This window comes from Pteronotus mesoamericanus, unplaced genomic scaffold (genome assembly GCF_021234165.1).
Source record: "Pteronotus mesoamericanus isolate MK-2021 breed Mesoamerican mustached bat unplaced genomic scaffold, CSHL_Meso_final scaffold_31, whole genome shotgun sequence".
Taxonomy (NCBI): Eukaryota; Metazoa; Chordata; class Mammalia; order Chiroptera; family Mormoopidae; genus Pteronotus; species Pteronotus mesoamericanus.
Window position 1 is genome coordinate 30,434,172 of NW_026555312.1, and position 21,470 is coordinate 30,455,641.

The 21,470-nt window shown below is 34.4% G+C and overlaps 1 protein-coding gene across 2 annotated transcripts in view; it reads left to right on the plus strand.

The window, feature by feature from the left end:
* EXOC2 (exocyst complex component 2) overlaps positions 1-21,470 on the plus strand; it is a 256,076-nt gene that overhangs the window by 51,963 nt on the left and 182,643 nt on the right. Inside the window, exons 2-3 of one of the 2 annotated variants that reach the window (XM_054591988.1) lie at positions 9,882-10,042; positions 14,553-14,774. In XM_054591988.1, coding sequence (XP_054447963.1) covers positions 9,925-10,042; positions 14,553-14,774 — 340 coding nt within the window. In that variant the 5' untranslated portion in view covers positions 9,882-9,924. The remainder of the gene's footprint in view (positions 1-9,881; positions 10,043-14,552; positions 14,775-21,470) is intronic. The other variant, XM_054591989.1, reaches the window with a different exon arrangement.

Genomic DNA, 21,470 nt, shown 5'->3' on the forward strand with positions numbered 1-21,470 from the left:
AGTATCTTTGTGTCCCATTTTCCTCCACTTTGCCCAGCTCAACCCAGCTCCCACCCCCAATCACCACACTGTTGTCTCTGTCTGTGAGTTAAGAATGTATGGTTTTTAGCTAATCTCGTCACATTCTTTCATTCAGTTTCCCCTCCCAACTCTCTCACAGCTCAGTCTGTCCCGTGTATCCATGCCTCTGTTTCTGTTTTGTTTGTCAGTTTCCTTTTGTTCTTTAGATTCCACATATCATTGAGATCACATGATATTTGTCTTTCTCTTGACCGACTTATTTCACTTAGCATAATGCTCTCCAGGTCCATCTACGCTCTTGCAAAAGCTAAGATTTTCTTTATTATGGCCCCATAGTATTCCCTCATGTAAGTGTACCACAGCTGTTTTATCCACTTGTCTACCGATGGGCACTTGGGCTGTTTCAGATCTATAGTGAATAACATTGAATAGAACAATGGGGTGCAAGTATTCTTTTGAATTAGTGTTTTGGGATTGTTAGGATATATTCCCAGAAGTGAAATTGCTGGGTCAAAACGGAGATCCATTTTAATTTTTTGAGGAAACTCCATATTGTTTTCCGCAGTGGCTATACAGCCTGCATTCTCACCAACAGTGCACGAGGGTTCCCTTTTCTCCACAGCTTCTTAAGCACTTGCTATTTGTTGATTTTTCTGGCAGGTGTGAGGTGATAATCTCTTTGTGGCTTTATTTTACATGTCTCTGATGACTAGTGATGTTGAGCATTTTTTCATATGTCTACAGGCCATCTGTATGTCCTCCTTGGAGAAATGTCTGTTCGGGTTTTTTGCTCATTTTTAAATTGGATTGTCTGTCTTCCTAGGGTTGAGTTGTATAAGTTCTTTATATATTTTGGAAATTAACCCCTTTTCAGATGTGTCATGAGCAGTTATGTTCTCCCATGCAGTGGGTTCTCTTTTTATTTTGTTGATGGTTTGTTTCTTTTGCTATGCAAAAGCTTTTTAATTTGATGTAGTTGCATTTGTTTATTTTTTCATTTTTTTCTCTTGCCTTGGGAAACATATCAGCAAAAATATTACTAGAGATGTCCAAGATTTTATTGTCTATGTTTTCTTCTAGGATATTTATGGTTTGCAACTACTTATGTTTCAGTCTTTTATCCATTTTGAGTTTATTCTTGTGTATGGTGTAAGTTGGTGGTCAAGTTTCAGTTTTTTGCATGTGTCTATTCAATTTTCTGAGTGCCATTTGTTGAAGAGACTGTCTTTACTCCATTGCATGCTCTTGCCTCCTTTGTCAAATATTACTTGACCATACAGGGATGGGTTTATTTCTGGGCCCTCTGTTCTGTCTCTTGATCAATGTGCCTGTTCTTATGCCAGTATCAGGCCTTTTTGATTAAAATGGCCTCGTAGTATTGTTTGATATCAGGTATTGTGATCCCTCTAACTTTGTTTTTCTTTGTCAAGAGGTGCTTTGGGGTCTTTTTTTGTTTCCATATATTGAGTATTTGTTCAAGGTCTGTGAAATACGCCATTGGTATTTTGCATTGAATCTATAGATTGCTTTCGGTAGTAGGAACATAAAATAGTCTAGTGAAGTCTTATAACCTTTATATTTTTCTCCAAAGTTATTGTCTGGAAAATTATTTTCTTTCTAAAATTTAGTGGTTTTCAGTATAGCCATATAATTGTGCAACCATTACCACAAACAATTTTAGAACTTTCATCACTTATGGAGAGAGGGCATACTCATTACCAGTTACTCTTCATTTCCTCCCAACCTCCACCCCTCCTCCCCATCCCTGAGCAACTACTAATCTACTTTCTGTCTTCATATATTTGTCTATTCCAGACATTCATATATAAATTAAATTATATAGTATATGTGTTTTTTTGTGACTTCTTTGACTTAGTACAGTGGTTTTAAGAATCATCCATTTTGTGGCATATGAGTACTTCATTCCTGTTTCCTTTTTCTTTGATGTCGAATAATACTCTGTTGCAAGGATGTACCACATATTATTTACCCTTTCACCAGTTGCAGACTATTGAGTTGATTCCACTTTTTGGCTATTAATTAATAATGCTGTGCACATTTGTGGATGTTTAATGTAAACATTAAGTTTTCATTTCTTGCCCTGGCTGGTGTGGCTCAGTGGATTGAGCACTAACTTTTTGGCTATTAATTAATAATGCTGTGCACATTCGTGGATGTTTAATGTGAACATTAAGTTTTCATTTCTTGCCCTGGCTGGTGTGGCTTAGTGGATTGAGTGCTGAACTGCATACCAAAAGGTCGCTGGTTCGATTCCCAGTCAGGGCACATGCCTGGGTTGTGGGCCAGGCCTCTAGTAGGGGGACGTGAGATACAGCCATACAGTGATGTTTCTCTCCCTTTCTTTCTCCCTCCCTCCTGCTCCTTCTTAAAATAATTAAAGTCTTTAAAAAGAAGTTTTCATTTCTCTTGGGTGTATATACTTAGGAGTAGAATTGATAAATTATGTAGTAATGCTATGTTTAACTTTTTAAGGAACTGAAAAACTGTTTTTCAGACTGTAACTTTTACATTTCCACCATTAATGTATAATGGTTCTAATTTCTTCACAGTCTTTCCAGCATATTATTTTTTTCCCTTTTTGATTATATCCCCTTGGTGGGTGTAAAGTAATACCTCATTGTGGTTTTGGTTTTCATTTTCCTGATGACTAATGACATTGGGCTTCATTTCATTTGCTTATTGAATATTTTTTGTATCTCTTTTTGGCAAAATAGCTATTCAGAATTGTTGCCCATTTTTAAATTGTGGTTTTTTTTTCTATTTAGTTGGATTTTTTATATATTCTAGAGAGAAATCTCTTAACAGATACACTGTTTCTTCCTATTCTGTGGGTTGTCTTTTTCTTGATTGTGTCCTTTGAAGCACATTTTTAAAAAAGATTTTATTTATTTTTAGAGAGAGGGGATGGGAGGGAGAAAGAGAAAAACATTAATCTGTGGTTTCCTGTCACGTGCCCCCAGCTGGGGACCTGGCCTGAAACCTAGGTGTGTGCCTTGACTGGGCATCAAACCAGCAACCCTTTGGTTCACAGGCTGGTGCTCAATCCACTGAGCCACACTAGCCAGGGCTGAAGCACATTTTAAAAAAAATTTATTGGGGTGATATTGGTTAATAAAATTATATAGGTTTCACATATACAATTCTATGATACATGATCTATATAATGTATTGTGGGCCTACCACCCAAAGTCACGTCATCTTCCATCACTATATACAGGGCCTGGCAGCAGTAACACCTGCTTGAGTGTGTTTGGTTAGGGTAAGGATATGGGTGTAATAATTTATATTTTTATTTTGAACATTTCACCTAAAATGTCATATGGTGTGCTTGAGTGTGATATTGTTAGGTTACAGAATTACGTGTTATGATTTTGTAATAAAAGAGGGGTGTTATTTGTGCTGGGCCCTGTATTAGACCTTCTTTATGCTTTACTACCCCCACAGCTCTCCCACCCCTGATCTGTGTCTGTTAGTTTTGTTGTTTTTCTTTCTTGTTCATCTGTTGCCTTCAGTTTAATATCCCACATATGAGTGAAATATGGTTCTTAACTTTTTCTATCTGACTTATTTTACTTAGCATGATATTTTCAAGATCCATCTATGTCAGAGATTTTCAACTGGTATGCTGCAAGATTTTTAAAACATGCAATTCCTGACTATTTAGTCAGGGGCACTGACTTCTTTATTCTTACATTGTCAAATTAAAAAATGACATCAGCCAACACAATAGCCATCTGGTATGAGTGAATCAAAATTATACCCATTGGGTTTTTTGTCAGATCAGCCAAAAATATATATTTTGGGGGTTTTGCATAATTTTAGTATTTACTTTATGTGTGCTTTGAGATGAAAAAGGTTGAAAATTGCTGATCTATGTTCAGAAATGGCAGTATTTAATTTTTTCTTATGGCTGAATAGTATTTCATTGTATATATGTACCACATCTTCTTTATCCAGTCACCTATCAGAAAACACTGGTTGTCTTCATCTTTTAGCCACTGTGAATAACGCTGCAGTGAACATAGGGGTACATGTTATCTTTGTGAATAAATGTTTTCAAATAATTTGGGTAGGTACCCAATTCTAGCCTTAATTTTTTAAGGAACCTCCATACTGTTTTCCATAGTGGCTGTACCAGTTTACTTTCCCACCAGCAATAAACAAGGGTTTCTTTTTCTCCACAACCTCTCCAACTTGTTGTGTTGTTGATAATTGCCATTCTCACAGGTGTGAGGTGGTATCTTATGGTTTTGACTTGTGTTTCTTTAATAGCTGGTGAAATCGAGCATCTTTTCACATATCTGTTGGCCATTTGTATGTTTTCTTGGGAAAAGTGTCTGTTCAGGTCCTCTGCCTATTTTTAATTTGTTTGTTTGTTTGCTTGTGTTGTATGAGTTCTTTATATACAGGGTCCAGCAGAGGCAATGCCTGCTTGAGTGCGGTTGGTAGGGTAATAATGTGGGTATAATAATTTATAGTTTTAATATAGTTTTAATTTTAATGTCACCTAAAATGTCGTATGGTGTGCATGAGTATGATATTGTTATGTTACAGAATAACATGCTTATGATGATTTTGTAATAAGAGTTTGTAATGGAAAAGGGGCATTATTTGTGCCAGACTCTGTATTTTTGGATATTGACCTCTGTCAGAGTTTCTGTTTGCAAATAACATCTCCCATTCAGTCTGTTGACCTTTCATTTTGTTTGTTTCTTTTGCTCTGCAGAAACTTTTTAGTTTGATATAGTGCCATTCATTTATGGTTGCCTTTACTTTCCTTGCCTTTGGGATCAAATTCCTAAAATCCTTTCTAAGAACAAAGTCCATAAATTTAGTACCTATATTGTTTTCTATGTAATTTGTGTTTCAGGTCTTATATTTAGGTCTTTGATTCATTCTGAGTTAACTTTTGTATATGGGAACAAACATTAATCTAGTTTCACTCTTTTGCATGTGGCATTCCTATTTTCAAGATTATAGTTCTGAAAAAACAAGTTCAAAGGAAACATAGAGATAGACAGTTTAATGAGCTCAGAAATAAAACCAATGAACAAAACTGAGTACTTTACCAAAGCAACTGAAACTTTAAAAAAGAATCAAGTAGAAATTCTGGAGATGAAGAACTCAGTAAAAGAGATCAAGAATGAACCTATGAGCTTAGGAAGTAGAATTGACCAGATGGAGGAAAGAATCAGTGACATCAAAGACAGAAATCTAGAAATGACACAGAGGGAAGGAAGAGAGAGACTCGAGCATAAAGAAGTTATGAATTTTGATTAAAACCATGTCTGATTGATTTCCTTTTTTATTGTGTTGTTGCTTAGGGTGGTGTATCTAAGAAGGCTTTGGCTTAACCCAAAGTCAAAGAAATACCCCTGTGTTTTCTTCAGAGATATATTATTTTTTGGTCTACATTTAGGTATGTAATACACTTGAAGTAAAATTTTGTTCTTTAAGATCCAACTCCAATCTTTTGCATGTGGATATCAAGTTGTTCCAATGCTGTTTGTTAAAAAGAGTATATTTTTCTATTGTTTATAAATTACTTGACTAATATAAAGGTTTATTTTTCTATTCTCAAGTCAATTTCATTGATCTATATGTCTGTTTTTATGCCAACACCACAGTCTTGATTGTGTACCTTTATAGTTAAATTTTGAAATCAGGAAATGTGAATCCTCCAACTTTGCTCCTCTTTTTCAAGATCGTATTGCCATCGTAACAATATTATCTTCCCATCCATGTCTTTCCTTTTTTTTTTTTTTTTTTTTTTTTTTTTTTTAGATCTTTAGTTTCTTTTAACAATGTTTTGAAGTTTTCAGACAAGATCGGGCGCGTTCAGGGTGGTATGGCCATAGACTGTTTTGTAGTTTTCAAAGTACAGGTTTTGCATTTCCTTTGGATCACTTATTTCTATTTTTTTCATGCTATTGTGTACAAGTATCTTTTAAATGTGTTTTTGTTGTTTTTGCATGTATATATGCAATGTATCTTCCCTATCCCTATCCTCTACTTCCTATCTTTGTCCTATTTTAATTCCCATGTCTCATTGATACCGTGAAACATTTGGAATGTATTCGATCTCTTTAAGCAATTATGTGACATGGTTTTTTTGGGGGGAGGGTCAGGTACTGTATGACAGGCATTGAAGATTTATCAGTAGAATTGATTAAACATGTGTCCTCCAAGAAGTGACACAAATATGATATCCAGGGTTTAACATAGCAAATGTTAGAATGATGTAGCAGGAACATTGTAAAGGAAGGATCAGGGAGACTTTGTTTGAGACAGTAACATTTAATCTTGACCTTGAAATACCGGTAAGGATTTCACAGACTTGGAAGGACTTTATAGTTAGTTGACACCAGATGAAGGAAACCATGAAGGCATAAAAATACTTGGCTGTTCATAAGAGGTAAACAGGCTTATCTGATGTCAGATGACTGAGGGCAAAGTAGGAAATGTAGAAGAACCTAATTTTTACAGATTTTAATAAAATATTAAGGATCTTGGCCCTGTCCAGTGTGGCTCAATTGGTTGGAGTGTTTTCCCATAGACTGAAAGCGTGTGGATTCTATTCCCAGTCAGGACACATACCCAGGTTGTGGGTTCTATCTCTTTTTGGGAAGCGTATTCGAGAAGGCAACCAATCGGTTTCTCTCTCTCTCTTCCTCTCCTTCTAAAAGCAGTGAAAAATGTCCTGGGGTGAGGATTAAAAAAAGAATTAAGAATTTCGTGGGCACTGGAGACCACTGAGCTGTGTCATAGGAAATTTTTATGTTTTTGTGGCATGGTGTTGATGAGATCTGTATCTTGGAGAACTAACTCTGGTGTTTGCTGAGAGTGGATTGCAATGGAGATATAGTATGGGCAGAGTAATCAGGACAGCAATTTTCAGCTGGTGTGCTGCAAGATTTTTTAAAACATGTAGTACCTGACTATTAAATCAGGGGCACTGTCTCCTTTCCCCTTAGATTGTCAAATAAAAAAGACAGCAGCCAAAACAACAATAGCCTTCTGGTGTGAATGAATCAAAATTATACCTTTTTTTTTTCCAGATAGGAAAAAATTATAATGTAGTTTTTGGTGTGCTGCTGTATTTTGGTAATTAGTTTATGTGTACCATGAGATGAAAATGGTTAAACCTGCTAAGTTAGAAGTCCTTTTCAATATCCAGGGAGAGAAGATGAAGTTCCCAACTAGGAGAGCAACAGTAGAATTGACAGGAATATTTGAGTTTGCATTCTCACTGAAAGATTCTGAGTATTCAGGAGATGCGGTAGTGAAGGAGAGGAGTCAAGAAAACCTTGAGTTGTCTCATTTCGTTTATTGGATGATGATAATATCTTCCTGTTTTTTCACTTTTTGTTGTTGTTTTGCTGTTTTAGTTTTATTAAATAAGTTATGTAGGCTTGTTTGATTGCATCATTGGCCATAAGATTCAATTCAGTCTCCAACCTCCTCCCTTTTCCCAGAGGAGGTCAAGTTTTATCACATGGCTTGAAACCCCAACCCTCTAATCACACGGTTGCTCTTTCTGGTTTGGCCAGCCATAATATTGAATTGTCATACATATTATGTAATTATGATATTGAGCGCTCATGAATAACAAGCAGACTCCTTGGATTTTGAGTCTCCCTCCAAAAACCAGGGAGAGAGGTCAATCACAATCTTTATTGTACAACATACTCTAGACTCATTTAGCTCTCTTTTCTGGCATACATCTCCACATTTCCAGATTCTATATCTAATCTACCATTATCTTGGTAGTCAGTTTTCAATAAAGTTTGTAAGTTCCTTTCCTTCTTTATCCTGCTTTCCTCCTCCCCAAACACATATTTGAGGCCTGTTTGCAGCTTCATTACCATATTTGGTTAAACCAGTGGTTAGTTCCTACATTGATGAGATGATATAAATCTTTTTTCTTTTGCCCCTTTTGAAGGTTTCAAGAGCTCTTAGTTTTGTCTTGATTCCTTTTAGGGACAAAAACTTTTTCCCTCTGCAGATATTAAACTAGGATCAAAGGTTATAATATGCTACACATATATATGTTTATGTTTCCTATAAACAAAAACAAAGTATTTTTTTGTTTTTCTAGATAACCTGCTCTGTTAGTTTGCTGGGGCTACCATAACAAAGATCAAAAGGCTTGTGACTGAAACAAGAGAAATTTGTTTTCTCTTGGTTCTGGAGGCTGGTGGTCCGAGACCTAAGTGTCAGTAAGGTAGGCTCCTTCTGAGGCTTCTCTCTGTAATTTGTAGGTGGATGTTTCTCCCCATGTCCTCACATGGTCTTCTACATGTGACTTTGTCCTAATTTCCTCTTCATATAAGGACACCAGCTGTATTCAATTAGTTCCCATCTATATGAGCTCATTTTACCTTAATTAACTCTTTAAAGACCTAGTCTTTAGATACTGCCACATTCTAAAGTACGAGGGATTAGGACTACATGATTTTCTGGTTGGGACACAGTGCAGTTTATACACCTGTCTAATCCGTTTTCTCTGGACCTTTTGTTTATGTGACTTCCATCTCTCTTTCATATTTTTTTTTTCTAGACCATATTATAGTCTTTGGTTGTCCTTGTATGTTTTAGAGTGAGGCTGTAAACTGCTGATTGCTTTAGTTTGTGTATGGGCTGAGTTCATTTGTAAAAGACTTCTCCATCAGGTGATATGACTGCAAGTAGCCTTCCCCTTTCTGGAGCAGACACTTACATGTCAGGATCTTGGATTTTTCCTAGGGCTGTTCAGCTTCTCTGGAGAATAATATTCTAGTTATCAGGACAGAGTGATGTTGGGTGTGGAGGTGGCTTACACAGCTTGCTGACAGTGCTGTTAAGTGCAGGGTGAGGAAGAGGCCTGAGGAGTTCTACAGTTTGCTGTGTAGGTTGACACTTAATTACCCTTATTTTGTCTGGTATCCCTGAGTACTGGTCCTCTTTTGTTTTTTTCGAGGACTGAACTTCTAATTCCTGCCTGACTTTGCAGGATGAGGGGAGGGGCCTGAGTATCTAACTTTTCACTATACACAGATATAGCTAACTAGCAGCTTCCTTCTATTTTGTTCTGAACCTCACCCTCATCTTCTGGGGCATCTGAAACCTTGAGCACTTAAGGAGTTTTGCACTTAAGGATTTATTAGTGAAGTTTTATTATTTATTGGTTGCCCAAATGCTAGGTACTATGCTAGAATTATTCTGTGTAATCTTAATTGTAACCTCATGAAAGGTTCTATTAGCTCCTTTTTACACATATGAAAACAGAGGTTTAGAACAGAATTAGTCAATTTGCAGCACCAGGACTTGAACACAGGTGTATTTGACCTCAGACACTAGACTTTTACCAACTCTGCTATACTCAGAACAGTTAGCAGCTCACACTTCTGCCTCTGTGTCTACATTCTAGTTTTTGTAAAAATGTCAGTATATCGATTTGAATACATTAAAAACGGTTGCTATACTAAGTGTAATATAAAAATAAAGCAAAATTCAATACACCTATGGGAATATAAATATAATTTAATTTTTATGAATATAATCGGAGATAAATGGTGTCATTAGGTTCTGTCTGTCGTGATATTGAAAGTTCCTACAAACAAGAGCTTAGTTTTCTGTTGTTATTCAGATGTTTCCTTCTCAGTACCAGCTATAGTGTTCTTGGTAAACTTAATATTCAGTAGATGTTGGGAGACCAGCTACATGACAGCTAAAATATTCAGAACTATATATTTGAGAATACTTTTTATGTTTTGGTACTAAATGTCTAACATTCTTGTATTTTGAGTCAATGCTTATCTCAGTTGGCACTAATCCTTCTTTTCTTTCTTTTTTAACAGATTACCTCTGTAACTAGATCTCCAGTTTGCTCAGCAAAGCACAATGTCTCGTTCACGACAACCCCCACTTGTGACAGGCATCTCTCCAAATGAAGGAATACCATGGACCAAGGTCACAATTAGAGGAGAAAACCTGGGGACTGGCCCAACTGACCTTATAGGTAAGGCCAAGTACTGGACTATGTATCCATATTAAATGCATTTTTATGTTAGGCAGTTGGGGCAAGAAACATTATTTTGAAATAGTGAAGGTTATAGAAGAACATTACTGTGATCTGTACAAAGTGATCTGAATAAAGATGAATTATTTGATTTTCTGATTTTTCTGTTAAAAATCATTATTTTTTCAATCTTGTTTATATTATCTTTCATCAAGTCCTTCAGAAAGTTTCCCATAGCTGAGATTTGCCTCTATTTCTTCAGTGTTACTTTCTCCTGCTTAGGTTGCCAAAACAGCCTTCTCACTATTTTCGCTCTCTTTAGTTTTCCTGTCATTATGCAACTGTCTGTATTCCTTCTCAGATGCTCTGTGAATTATGCTTCTTCAGTTCATTGTTGCTCTTCGAATTAAATCTAAACTCCAGCTGCTGGTGATGTCAGTAATACTTGGTTGGCTCTTGTCCTCGCTCCACATAAAAGAAACACTCTCATCAGGTGACCTTATTTGTTATAGGTTTTATTTGTTTCTTTTTCTCTGCTACATGGCAGCTCCATCATTGTTGAGAGCACTACCACTGTTCTGAAATACATAGTCTGTCTGCCAAGGCTTGAGACTTACAACCAAAAATCTCTCAAGGCTAATTTTCACGCATGTTAATGTCTTTTTATTTAGATTTTTCTAATATTTACATATTTAGAGCAAACTAAGTTTTAGGTTTTCGAGTCAGTTTATGTTTTTTAATCTTTCAAAGCTCAAGGACATGAATGATAGAAAACTATGCATCCAGTTAACATAGCATAACTATTTTTAGATGATGGTTTGCATGGCTTTTCTCCCCCTCTGTTACATGGAAAACCTTTACTGCTGGCTTATTCAATCATTGGTATTTGTCAGTGGTGCTCACTCCTGGCTTTTCTTAATCTTTTCTAGAAATTTAAAAAAAAATGCTCTGGCCTAGTAAGTCTCAGTCTCTAAAGAACCTTATTATTTTTATTTTATTTTATTTATTCAATCAATCAATCAATCAATTAATTAATTATATTTATTTTTTTTTTTAACACAACTGAGTGTTAGATACAGCCAGGGAAGAGAGCAGATTAGAAATATAATTTTAAGGTCAGTTAAGATTATTTCCCTGTGAATTCTGTATGAGGATATATCAATCCATTGAGAATAAAGAAGGGGGAGACTCTAGTTTATGCTGCTACACGTATATTCTGATTTCCCATATGCATTTATCTGGATTCAGACATTCTCTTAACTCATTTCTTTTTTTTTTTTTTAAGGTTTTTATTTATTATTTTTAGACAGGGGGGAAGGGAGGGAGAAAGAGAAGGAGAGAGAAACATTAATGTGTGGTTGCCTCTTATGCGTCCCCTACTGGGGACCTGGCCCGCAACTCAGGCATGTGCCCTGACTGGGAATCGAACTGGCGACCCTTTGGTTTGCATGCTAGCGCTCAGTCCACTGAGCCATATCAGCCAGGCTCATTTCTTAATTTGGTAAAATATTGGAGATTATGAGTTGGAACTTGTTTTTCTTGCATTATAGCTGCGGAATGACAGATTGTTTTTTGGCCATTCAGAAAACTCTTTGAAAAGAGAAAGTGAACTGAAGCTTCTCACTATGTTTAAAAACAGTTTTATACTTCCCAGCTAATTCTTTTTGCTAGTGTTATTTAAATATGTCTTATATTGTTTCTCTAGCTTACAGTGTTTTATTCTTCAGTAAATAAAACAAATTTACTCTTATGAAGGTAGTCTTATCTAATCCTATATCTTGTTTTTTTGATATAGCTCATTTCAGAATTTTCTTTATTCAGAATGGAGGAATCCCCAGAATGTATGGAAAGAGGCCATACAGATGGAGGTTATATCCCACATTTTAATTGGCAGTCATTGTGAGCTCCTAAACATGACAGTTACTAGTCTATATAAATTTTAATCTTGCCTTAGGTTCAAGCAGTGTTATTCTTATTTGACTAATAAATGTGTATTATTTTTATAAACCTTGGTAGTTCAGCTTTCAACCTGCCTATGTATTGCCAAAAAACCATTTTTTAAAACAGCAAACTTAACATGCTAAATTGTTTAAGTGTTTTTAACTCAGACATATCTAAACTAGCCAAGTAAAACACTATAAAAACACTTTATTTGGAATCCTACAAGTTATTTAAAAAAGATGTTATTTCATGAAGCAGATTTCTTAGCTTTCAGTAACTTAGCAAGAGTGTGCTTGTGAAATTAAATAGGTCTCATGATCTTATTTAATTTTTATGCCATTTAAAATGATCCATTTCAATCTATGTTTAAAATTATATGGTGACTATTAATTTTTTTAGTTAAAATGCAGAATACATGTTAAATCAGAGGAACACTGTTAGCATCTATGACCAGGTAAATATACTATTGTTCTGGGTAGTTTTTTTCCAACTTGTACCATTATGGTCATCATTTGTGTTTGCTCGTTTGAACACATTTGTAAGACTTCATGTTTTGTAGACGATAGCTGTTCCGATTCATCAGTTCTAATCATAAGATAGTTCTCTAGCAGAGAACTTACTTTAGGAATGAGTTTACATTAAGCCCTGACAGTTGTTCTTAAGTTTTTCTCCTTTCTGAGACAGTAAATTAAAAAATATTAAGTTATAGCCCTGGCTGTATGGCTCAGTGGATTGAGTGGCGCCCTGCAAACCAGAGTGATACTGGTTTGATTCCCATTCAGGGCACATGCCTGGGTTGTGGGCCAGGTCCCCAGTAGAGGGTGTGCAAGAAGCAATCACACAGTGATGTTTCTCTTCCTTTCTTTCTCCCTCCCATCCCCTCTCTTTAAAAGTAGTAAATAAAACCTTTAGAAAATGTATTGTTATATATTCACCTGGAGTGGAGTGATATCAAAGTATCTCTATCTATAATTAAACAGTATGTAAATTAAAATATTTCCCATTCATTTAAAAAATATGCAGCTTTATATATGTATAAAAATTATTTTTGAACAAGTGTGCATTCAAGTGTTTCACAGTGCTTATCTTGGAGATGAAGAAGAGTTCCAGAGATGCTTTCAGTCTGTTAAGTTGTTTAAATTTTTGGTAACAGAAATTGATTATCAGGAAAGATATCTAAGACATTCCTATTTGAAAAATAATTTTGGATTATGAATACATTTAAAATGTATAAATGTTATTATGTATTTAAAAAAAAAAGCAGAAAACTTAGTCCAAAAGGAACATTTAAGTGCTTTATTAGTAAAACAAAATTCATACATGAAAAAATAATAAATGTTTTAGGGAACCTTTAAAATTCATTATTTTAATAAATGTCTTAAAAATGTGGTTGTTTTTATTCCTTTATAGTTAATATAACATTCTTATTAAATATTGCTTTAAATTGTAACAGAATATGAATCCCTCCCAACATGTTTTCAACCATATTTTGCACGTTTCTGGAAACAAAAATTATAATTGCTAAACTTAACTGTTGAGCAGTATAAAAAGTTACATAATGAGAAAAGAAAGTGTGAAGTGGCCAGGTCTTTGATACGGAAAATTTAGTTATTTTCTCCATAAATATTTGTTATATTGGTCTCTGTTTTACTGAAATGGAAAAATAGAGTTGAAATCAGTTAGTAGACTAGATGGCAGTTTGTTCACTTGGTGGTATTTTGGTGTTCTTCCAGGGGTCTTGTCTTCCTCTCTGCAATCTTTCAGTGCCTCCCTGTATGGTTAGCGCCTAAATCGTAATTTACATGGAATTGGGCTTGAGATGCCAGGCATGAGTTGACCTTTTGGGAGTGCCCATTTACTGTGAAAGCAGAATGTAGTGTATTGTCATGAACTGCCTTTAGAGGAATGATAAGAAGATATTAAAAATGAAATAGTAAACCAGTAATGCCTGAGAACATATATTGGATTTACCAGACTCCAGGCTATGCTTAAAATAAAGTATCTACATGAGTTCATTTTGTACCACCGTGTATAATTGAATACTAGTTAAAGTATATGCAGATTATTTTCAGAAAGATGTAGAAGTATGTTTTTAGGGGATGATATATGTATTTATTTATACTTTAGAATTTTATATTAATAACTTAGACTTTTAAAGACAGCAGTAATTTTCCTCCTAATATCTATGAAAGCAATTTAAGATTCTTGTAGTCTAAGTAATTGGAATGCCTACATAGTGTTATTATTATGGCCATTATTATCTAATTCCATTGATATTTAAAGAAACTTAAATGTAATCTAAAAGAAGTCTTAAATATTAGAGAAAAAAGATTAGACAAAAATCAGTAGAGACAACGGTATATTTGCAAATAATATTGGGTATAGTCAATAAAAGGAATAATATTGAATAAATATTGAACAAAAAAAATTACTTCTAGATTTATTTTTCAGTTTTTGAAAAGGCCTGGTATTACTAAGATGAGAAAGAATTGCCTTTTCATGTAATAGACATAATTAACTCTTATCACTGTACTTTCCAACTTAGTTATATGCATGGTTTTCTTTTCAGGTTTGACAATTTGTGGACATAATTGCCTCCTGACAGCAGAATGGATGTCTGCAAGTAAAATAGTATGTCGAGTGGGACAAGCCAAAAATGACAAAGGAGACATAATTGTCACAACCAAGTCAGGCGGCAAAGGAACCTCAACAGTGTCGTTCAAGCTACTCAAACCTGAAAAAATAGGTATCACCTTTCATGATGTTATTCTGAAGATGAAAATAAACACGGGTTTGTCTATTAAAATTTCAAACTGGTAGATTAGTCTAAAATTTACCTACTATTATAACTTAGTAACTTAGATTCACTTTGTGTTTATTTTGACAGTAAAGGGGCACTGGTTAAAATTTGCATTACTTTTGAAAAAGCATCTAAGGGTGATGATCCTGATAAAACTATCATTCTAAATTTTTTAGAAAATCTGTTCATTTAAAATTTTGATTTGACTAAAGTTCATTGCTGTTAAATACATTTATTCTTGAATTGCATTTTCTTTTTTCTGTTATATGGTTAAGATTTGAGGTGAAATAATCCTCCTGATTTGGTCACATTAGCAATAATATTACCTAAGTAATATGCTCTTTTCCTTCATTTTCTCTTTCCTTTCAGTCCTGGACAAAATGTCACCTGACCAGGAGGTACCTTTAGCCCTTAAAACTAAAAATAACTCTTCTTTGTACCCCATAGCATATTACATGTTACATTTCTATACAACTAACACCGTATTCTCATATTAGAGTAATTAAGAACTTGGTCTGAGGTGCCAGACTCTGTGAATGTTAATCTGGGCTCTAGTGCTACTAACCGTGGAACTTCACTGCTTTCTTTGCAAATAAAAGTGGAATAATCTTATTATCTACCCTATATTATTAAATGAGTTAGAAGATACACATAAAATGCTTAGTATAGCCCCTTACAAAAAGTAAATGTTCAGTAAATTACAATGTTTTTCCATTTTTTTAATGAAATTTATTGGGGTGACATCCGTTTATAATTTATATAAATTTCAAGTACACAGTTCTGTAATACATCATGTATATTGCATTGTGTGCTCACCACTCAAAGCCTCGTCTCCTTCTGTCGCCATTTATTTGACCTCCTTTACGCTCTTCAACCTCCCAACTATACCCCTTTCCCTCAGGTAAACACCATATTGTCTATGTCCATGAGTTTATTTGTTTTGTTTTTTGCTTTCTATTTTATATCTCACGTGAGTAGTATTCTGTTGTATGCGTGAAGCACATCATCTATATATTCAGTCATCCATCAAAGGATACTTAGGTTGTTTCCATGTCTTGGCTACCCTGTATAATGCTATGATGAATATAGGGGTACATATCTTTGTGAATAAATATTTTGAAATTTTGGGGGTAGATACCCAGGATAGGGATTGTTGGGTCATATGGTAACTCTATTCTCACTTTATTGTGTAACCTCCATATTGTTTTTCATAGTGGCAACAACATGGATAGATCTTGAGAATATAATGCTAAGTGAAATTAGTCAAGACAGAAAATGTCAAGAACCGTGTGATTTCACTCGTATGTGGGATATTAAACTGAAAGAACAAACAAGAAAAGCAAACAAAGACTTACAGGTGCAGACAACAGTATGGTGGTTACCTGAGAGAAGGGTGAGGGGGTTGTAAATGGTAAAGGGTCAATTAATATGATAATGGAAGAAGATTTGACTTTGGGTGGTGGGCATACAATGCAACATATAGATCATGTATTATAGAATTGTGCACTTGAAACCTGTACAGTTTTATTAATCAATGTCAACTCAATACATTTCGTTAAAAAAGAATTTAAAAAAGTGGAAAAAAAGAAGAAAATTCTTACCATCACTATATGAGGGTTCCTTTTCTCTCCACATCCTCTTTAACATGTATTTCTTGTCTTATTGATAATAACCATTCTAACTGGTGTGAGGCTATCTCATTTTGGTTTTAATTTCACTTCCCTTATAGCTAGGGAAATTGAGAATCTTTTCAAATATCTGTTGGCCATTTGTATGTCTTTTTGGGAAAAGAGCCAGTCATTTCAGGTCCTCTGCCTGTTTTTTAACTGGAACAATTATTTTGTTGTTTTTGTTTGTTATTGAGTTACATGATTTATTTATATATTTTGGATATTGGCCCCTTATCAGAGGTATTGTTTACAAATGTTTTCTCCCATCCAGTTGGGTGCCTTTTGTTTTGTTGATGGTTTCTTTGTGTGCAGTATCCTTTCAATTTGTTATAGTCCTATTTATTTATTTTTGCTTTTCCCTTGCCTTTGAGGTCAAATTCATAAAATCCTCTCTGAGACCAGGGTACATAAGTTTAGTACCTATGTTTTCTTCTATGTATTTTATTGTTTCTGGTCTTATATTTATGTATTTGCTCCATTTTGTGCTACTTTTTGTATAAAATAGCAGTGTCACATAGCAGTCTAGTTTCATATTTTTGCATGTGGCTTTCGAGTTTTTCCAACACCATTTAATGACAAGCCTATCTTTTCTCTAGTATTTATTTATGGCTTTGTTGAAAATTAGTTGCCCAAATACATGTGAGTTTATTACTGGGGTTTCAATTCTGTTCCATTGGTCCATGTATCTGGGTTCCCCCCCCCTCCTTTTTTGCCAAGTACCATACTGTTTTGATTATTGTAGCTTTGTAGTATAATTTGAAGTCAGGGCGTGTGATACCTCCCTCTTTTTTCTTATTTTCAGGATTGCTTTGACTATCCAGGGTCTTCTGTGGTTCTATACAAATTTAAGGATTTTTTTTTTTGTCATTTTTCTCTATCTTTGAAAAATGCCATTAGGATTTTTATAGGCATTATATTCACTTTGTCTATAACTTTAGGTAATATGGCCATTTTAACTATCTTAATTCTTTTAATTCATGAACATGGAATAGCTTTCTGTTCGTGTTATCCTCAGTGTCTTTCAACAATGTCTAGTAGTTTTCATGTCCTTTATATCCTTTTTTAAGTTTATTCCTAGATATTTTATTCTTTTTGTTGCAATTGCAAATGGAATTGTTTTTATTTTTTTCCTGAAATTTAATTGTTAGTATATAGGGATGCAATGCATATTTTTTTAATACTGATTCTATGTCTTGCAACTTTACTGTACTTGTTTATTGATTCTAATAGTTTTTTGGTGGCACCTTTAGGGTTTTAATTATAAAGTGTTATGCCATTTGCAAAAAGTGACAACTAAACCTCTTTATTCCCTATTTGCATGTCTTTTATTTCTTTCTCTTATTTATTAATCTGGAGGGGTACATCTGTTACCATGTTGAATAACAGTGATGAGAGTGAACATCATTGCCTTGTTCCTGATCTTAGAGGAAAACTCAGTTTTTCACCATTGAGTATGATACTAGCTGAGGGTTTATCATATATGGGCTTTATATGTTTAGGTACTTTTATACCCATTTTATTGAGTGTTTTATTAATCATAAACGGATGTTTTATCTCATTAAATACTTTTCTGTATTGATATGATCATATGATTTTTATCCTTTATTTTGTTAATGTGGTGTCTCACATTTATTGATTTCTATATGGTAAACCATCTTTGCACCCATGACTGAACTCCAGTTGATTGTGGTGTATTATCTTTTAAATGTATTGTTGTATTCAATTTGCTAGCAATTGTTTAGGATTTTTGCATCTTATATTAATCAGAGGTACTGGCCTCTAATTTTCTTTATATGTATTTTCTTTATCTGGTTTTGGTATTAGGGTAATGTTGGACTCAAAGAATGAGTTAGGAAGTTTTGCCTTTTAAAAAAAATGTTTTGGAAGAATTTGAGTAGGATAACTATTAAATTTTATTTGAATGTTCTGATTCACTGAAGCCATCTATCTGGTCCTGGACTATTACTTTCTGGTTTCTTTTTGTTTTCTTAAGAAAGTTTTTTTTTTTTTTTTTTTGAAAGATTTTATTTATTTATTTTTAGACAGAGGGAAAGAAAGGGAGAAAGAGAGGGAGAGAAACATCACGGTGTGGTTGCCTCTTGCACACCCCTTTCTGGGGATCTGGCCTGCAGTCCCGGGGTGTGCCCTGACTAGGAACCGAACTGGCCACCCTCTGGTTCTCAGGCTGGTGCTCAATCCACCGAGCCTTACCAGCCAGGCACTTTGGGGGAGGTTTTTAATGACTGTTTCAATTTTCTTCCTGTTGATTAGTTTATTTAATAGGTTTTTCTTCATGATTCTGTTTAGGAAGGTTGTGTATTTCTGAGAAGTTGTCTATTTCTTCCAGGTTATTGAATTTGGTGTCATATAGCCTTTTCTTAGTATTTTTGTAGCTTCTTTTTCATTTCTGATTTTGAGTTTTTTCTCTTTTTTCCTTAGGAGTCTTGCCAGAAGTTTGTTAATTTTACTAATCTTTTCAAATAACCTTCAAATAATTTTTGTATTTTTTTCTGTATTTCATCTATTTCTGATCTAATTTTTATTATTTTTTTTTTCCTTTTAGTGACTATGAGCTTTGTAGTTTTTCCTACCCATTTATTTAAGGCTGAACTGTTAGGATATTTATTTGACATTTTTCTTGTTTCTTGAAGTAGACCTGCAAAGATGTACATTTCTCTCTCATTACTACTTTGGATATATCTGCAAAATTTTATACGTAGTATTGTCATTCTCATTTGTCTTTATGTATCTTTTAATCTCTTATTTCTTCCTTGATCCAGTCGTTGTTTAGTAGCGTGTTGTTTGATATCCACACATTCTCTGCTTTCTTTTTGCATTTGGTCACAAATTTCAAAGAATTGTGGTCACAGAATATGCTTGATACCTTGTCAGTCTTTTTAAATTTGTTGAGGCTAGTTTTGTGCTCCAAAAATGGTCTGTTCTTAAAAATGTTGCATGTACACTAGAGAAGAATGTATATTCTGGTGGTCTCCAATAAAAAGCTCTGTAAATATTATGTCCATTTAGCATAATGTGTCTTGTAAGGCTGGTATTTCCTTATTGATTTTCTGCTAGGATGATACCTCTATTGCTGTCAATGGGGTATTTAGGTACCTCACTATCGTATTTTGTTGCATTTTATACAGGATGGTGCAAAAGTAGGTTTAAATAGGTCCCTATGAAAAAAATAGAATAATTAAGAAATAATAATATGAGAATAAACTGTTTTTCATGTATTCACAGCTGCAAACCTACTTTTGCCCCACCCTGTGTTTTGGTGCTCCAAGGTTGGGTACATATGTTTTGATAAGTGTTGTATCTCCTTGATGGGTTATCTCTTATCATTATAAAATGTCCATCTTTGTTTCTTTTTACTTTTTTTATGTTTAAATCAGTTTTGTCTGATATAATTACGGCTACAACCACTTTTCTCTGGTTGTCTTCTCTTTGGTGTATAATTTTTCACTTTTTTCCTTTGAGTCTTTGTCTTTGCAGTTGAGATGTCTCCTGGAAGTGGCAAAAAGTTAGGTTTAGTTTTTTAATGCATCTCACTACTCTGTCTTTTAATTGGTGAATTAAGTCCATTTGTATTTATAGTGATTATTGATAAATGAGGATTTCCTACACCCATTTTATCTTTTGTTTTCTGGAAGGTGTTTCTCCATTGTTTGTTTGTTTTTCCTTGTCTTTCTATCAGAGATGTTCTTTGATTTTTTTCCTCCTGTTTTCTCATTTTTTATGTATGTGTTTCATTTCTAGATCTCTTTATTGGGATTACCATTAGGTTTATACAAAAGAAAACTTCATATGTATAGTAGTACTTTTTCCTCTGGTTACATCTTATCTCCATTTACCTGAGCAAGTTCAGTCTTCCTTCCTCCCTCCTCTTTTATGTTTTTGTTGTTACAGCTTATCCGTATGCATTGATTTAGTTTTTAATTTTTTAAATTTTATAATATTCTTTTCATTGCCCTTTAGCCCCCTTATACCCCCAGCAATCACCACACTGTTGTCAATGTCCACGAGTCCTTTTCCCGTTTTGCTCAATCTCTCTACCGCTAACCTCCCTGCCTTAGCTGTCATCCTGCTATCTGAGTCTTTTTTTTTTGCTTATTGATTCAGTTTGTTCATTAGATTACACATAAGTGAAATCAGATGGCATTTATCTTTCTCTGGTTTATTTCAGCTAACATAATGTTCTCCAGGTCCATCCATATTGTCCCAAATGGTAAAATTTTCTTCTTTTTTACAGACAAGTACAGTTCCTTTATGTAAATATCCCATAGTTGTTTTAACCATTCATTTACTGATGGATGCTTGGGCTGCTTCCATATCTTGGCAATTATAAACAATACTGCAGTGAACATAGGGATGCCAAATTAGGGTTTTGGGTTCCTTTGGATATAGTCCCAGAAAGGTCAAAAGGCAGATCCATTTTTAATTTTTTGAGGTATATCCATACTGCTTTTCACAGTGGCTGCACTTGTCTGCTTTCCCACCAACAGTGCAAAAGGGTTCCCTGTTCTCCACATCCTTGCTAGCACTTGTTGTTTCTTGATTTACTGATGATAGCCATTCTGACAGGTATAAGATGATATCTCATTGTGGTTTTAATTTGCATTTCTCTGATGATTAGTGACATGGAGCATCTTTTCATATGTCTGTTGGCCATCTGTATGTCCTCTTTGGAGTCTTTTCAGGTCCTTTTCCCATTTTTTAATGGGGTCATTTGTTTTTATTTTTGGTGCTGAGTTTTGTAAGTTCTTTATAAATTTTGGATATTAACCCCTTACTGGATGTTACCAGTGAATGTGTTCTCCAAGTCTATGGATTGTCTTTTTATTTTGTTGATTTTTCTTTTGCTCTGCAAAACCTTTTTAGGTTGATGCAGTCCCAGTTGTTTATTTTTTCTTTTGTTTCCCTTGCTTAGGGACTTGTATCTAATAAAATATTGCTACAAGCAATGTGTGAGATTTTGCTGCCTGAGTTTTCTTCTAGGATTTTCATGGTTTTGGGT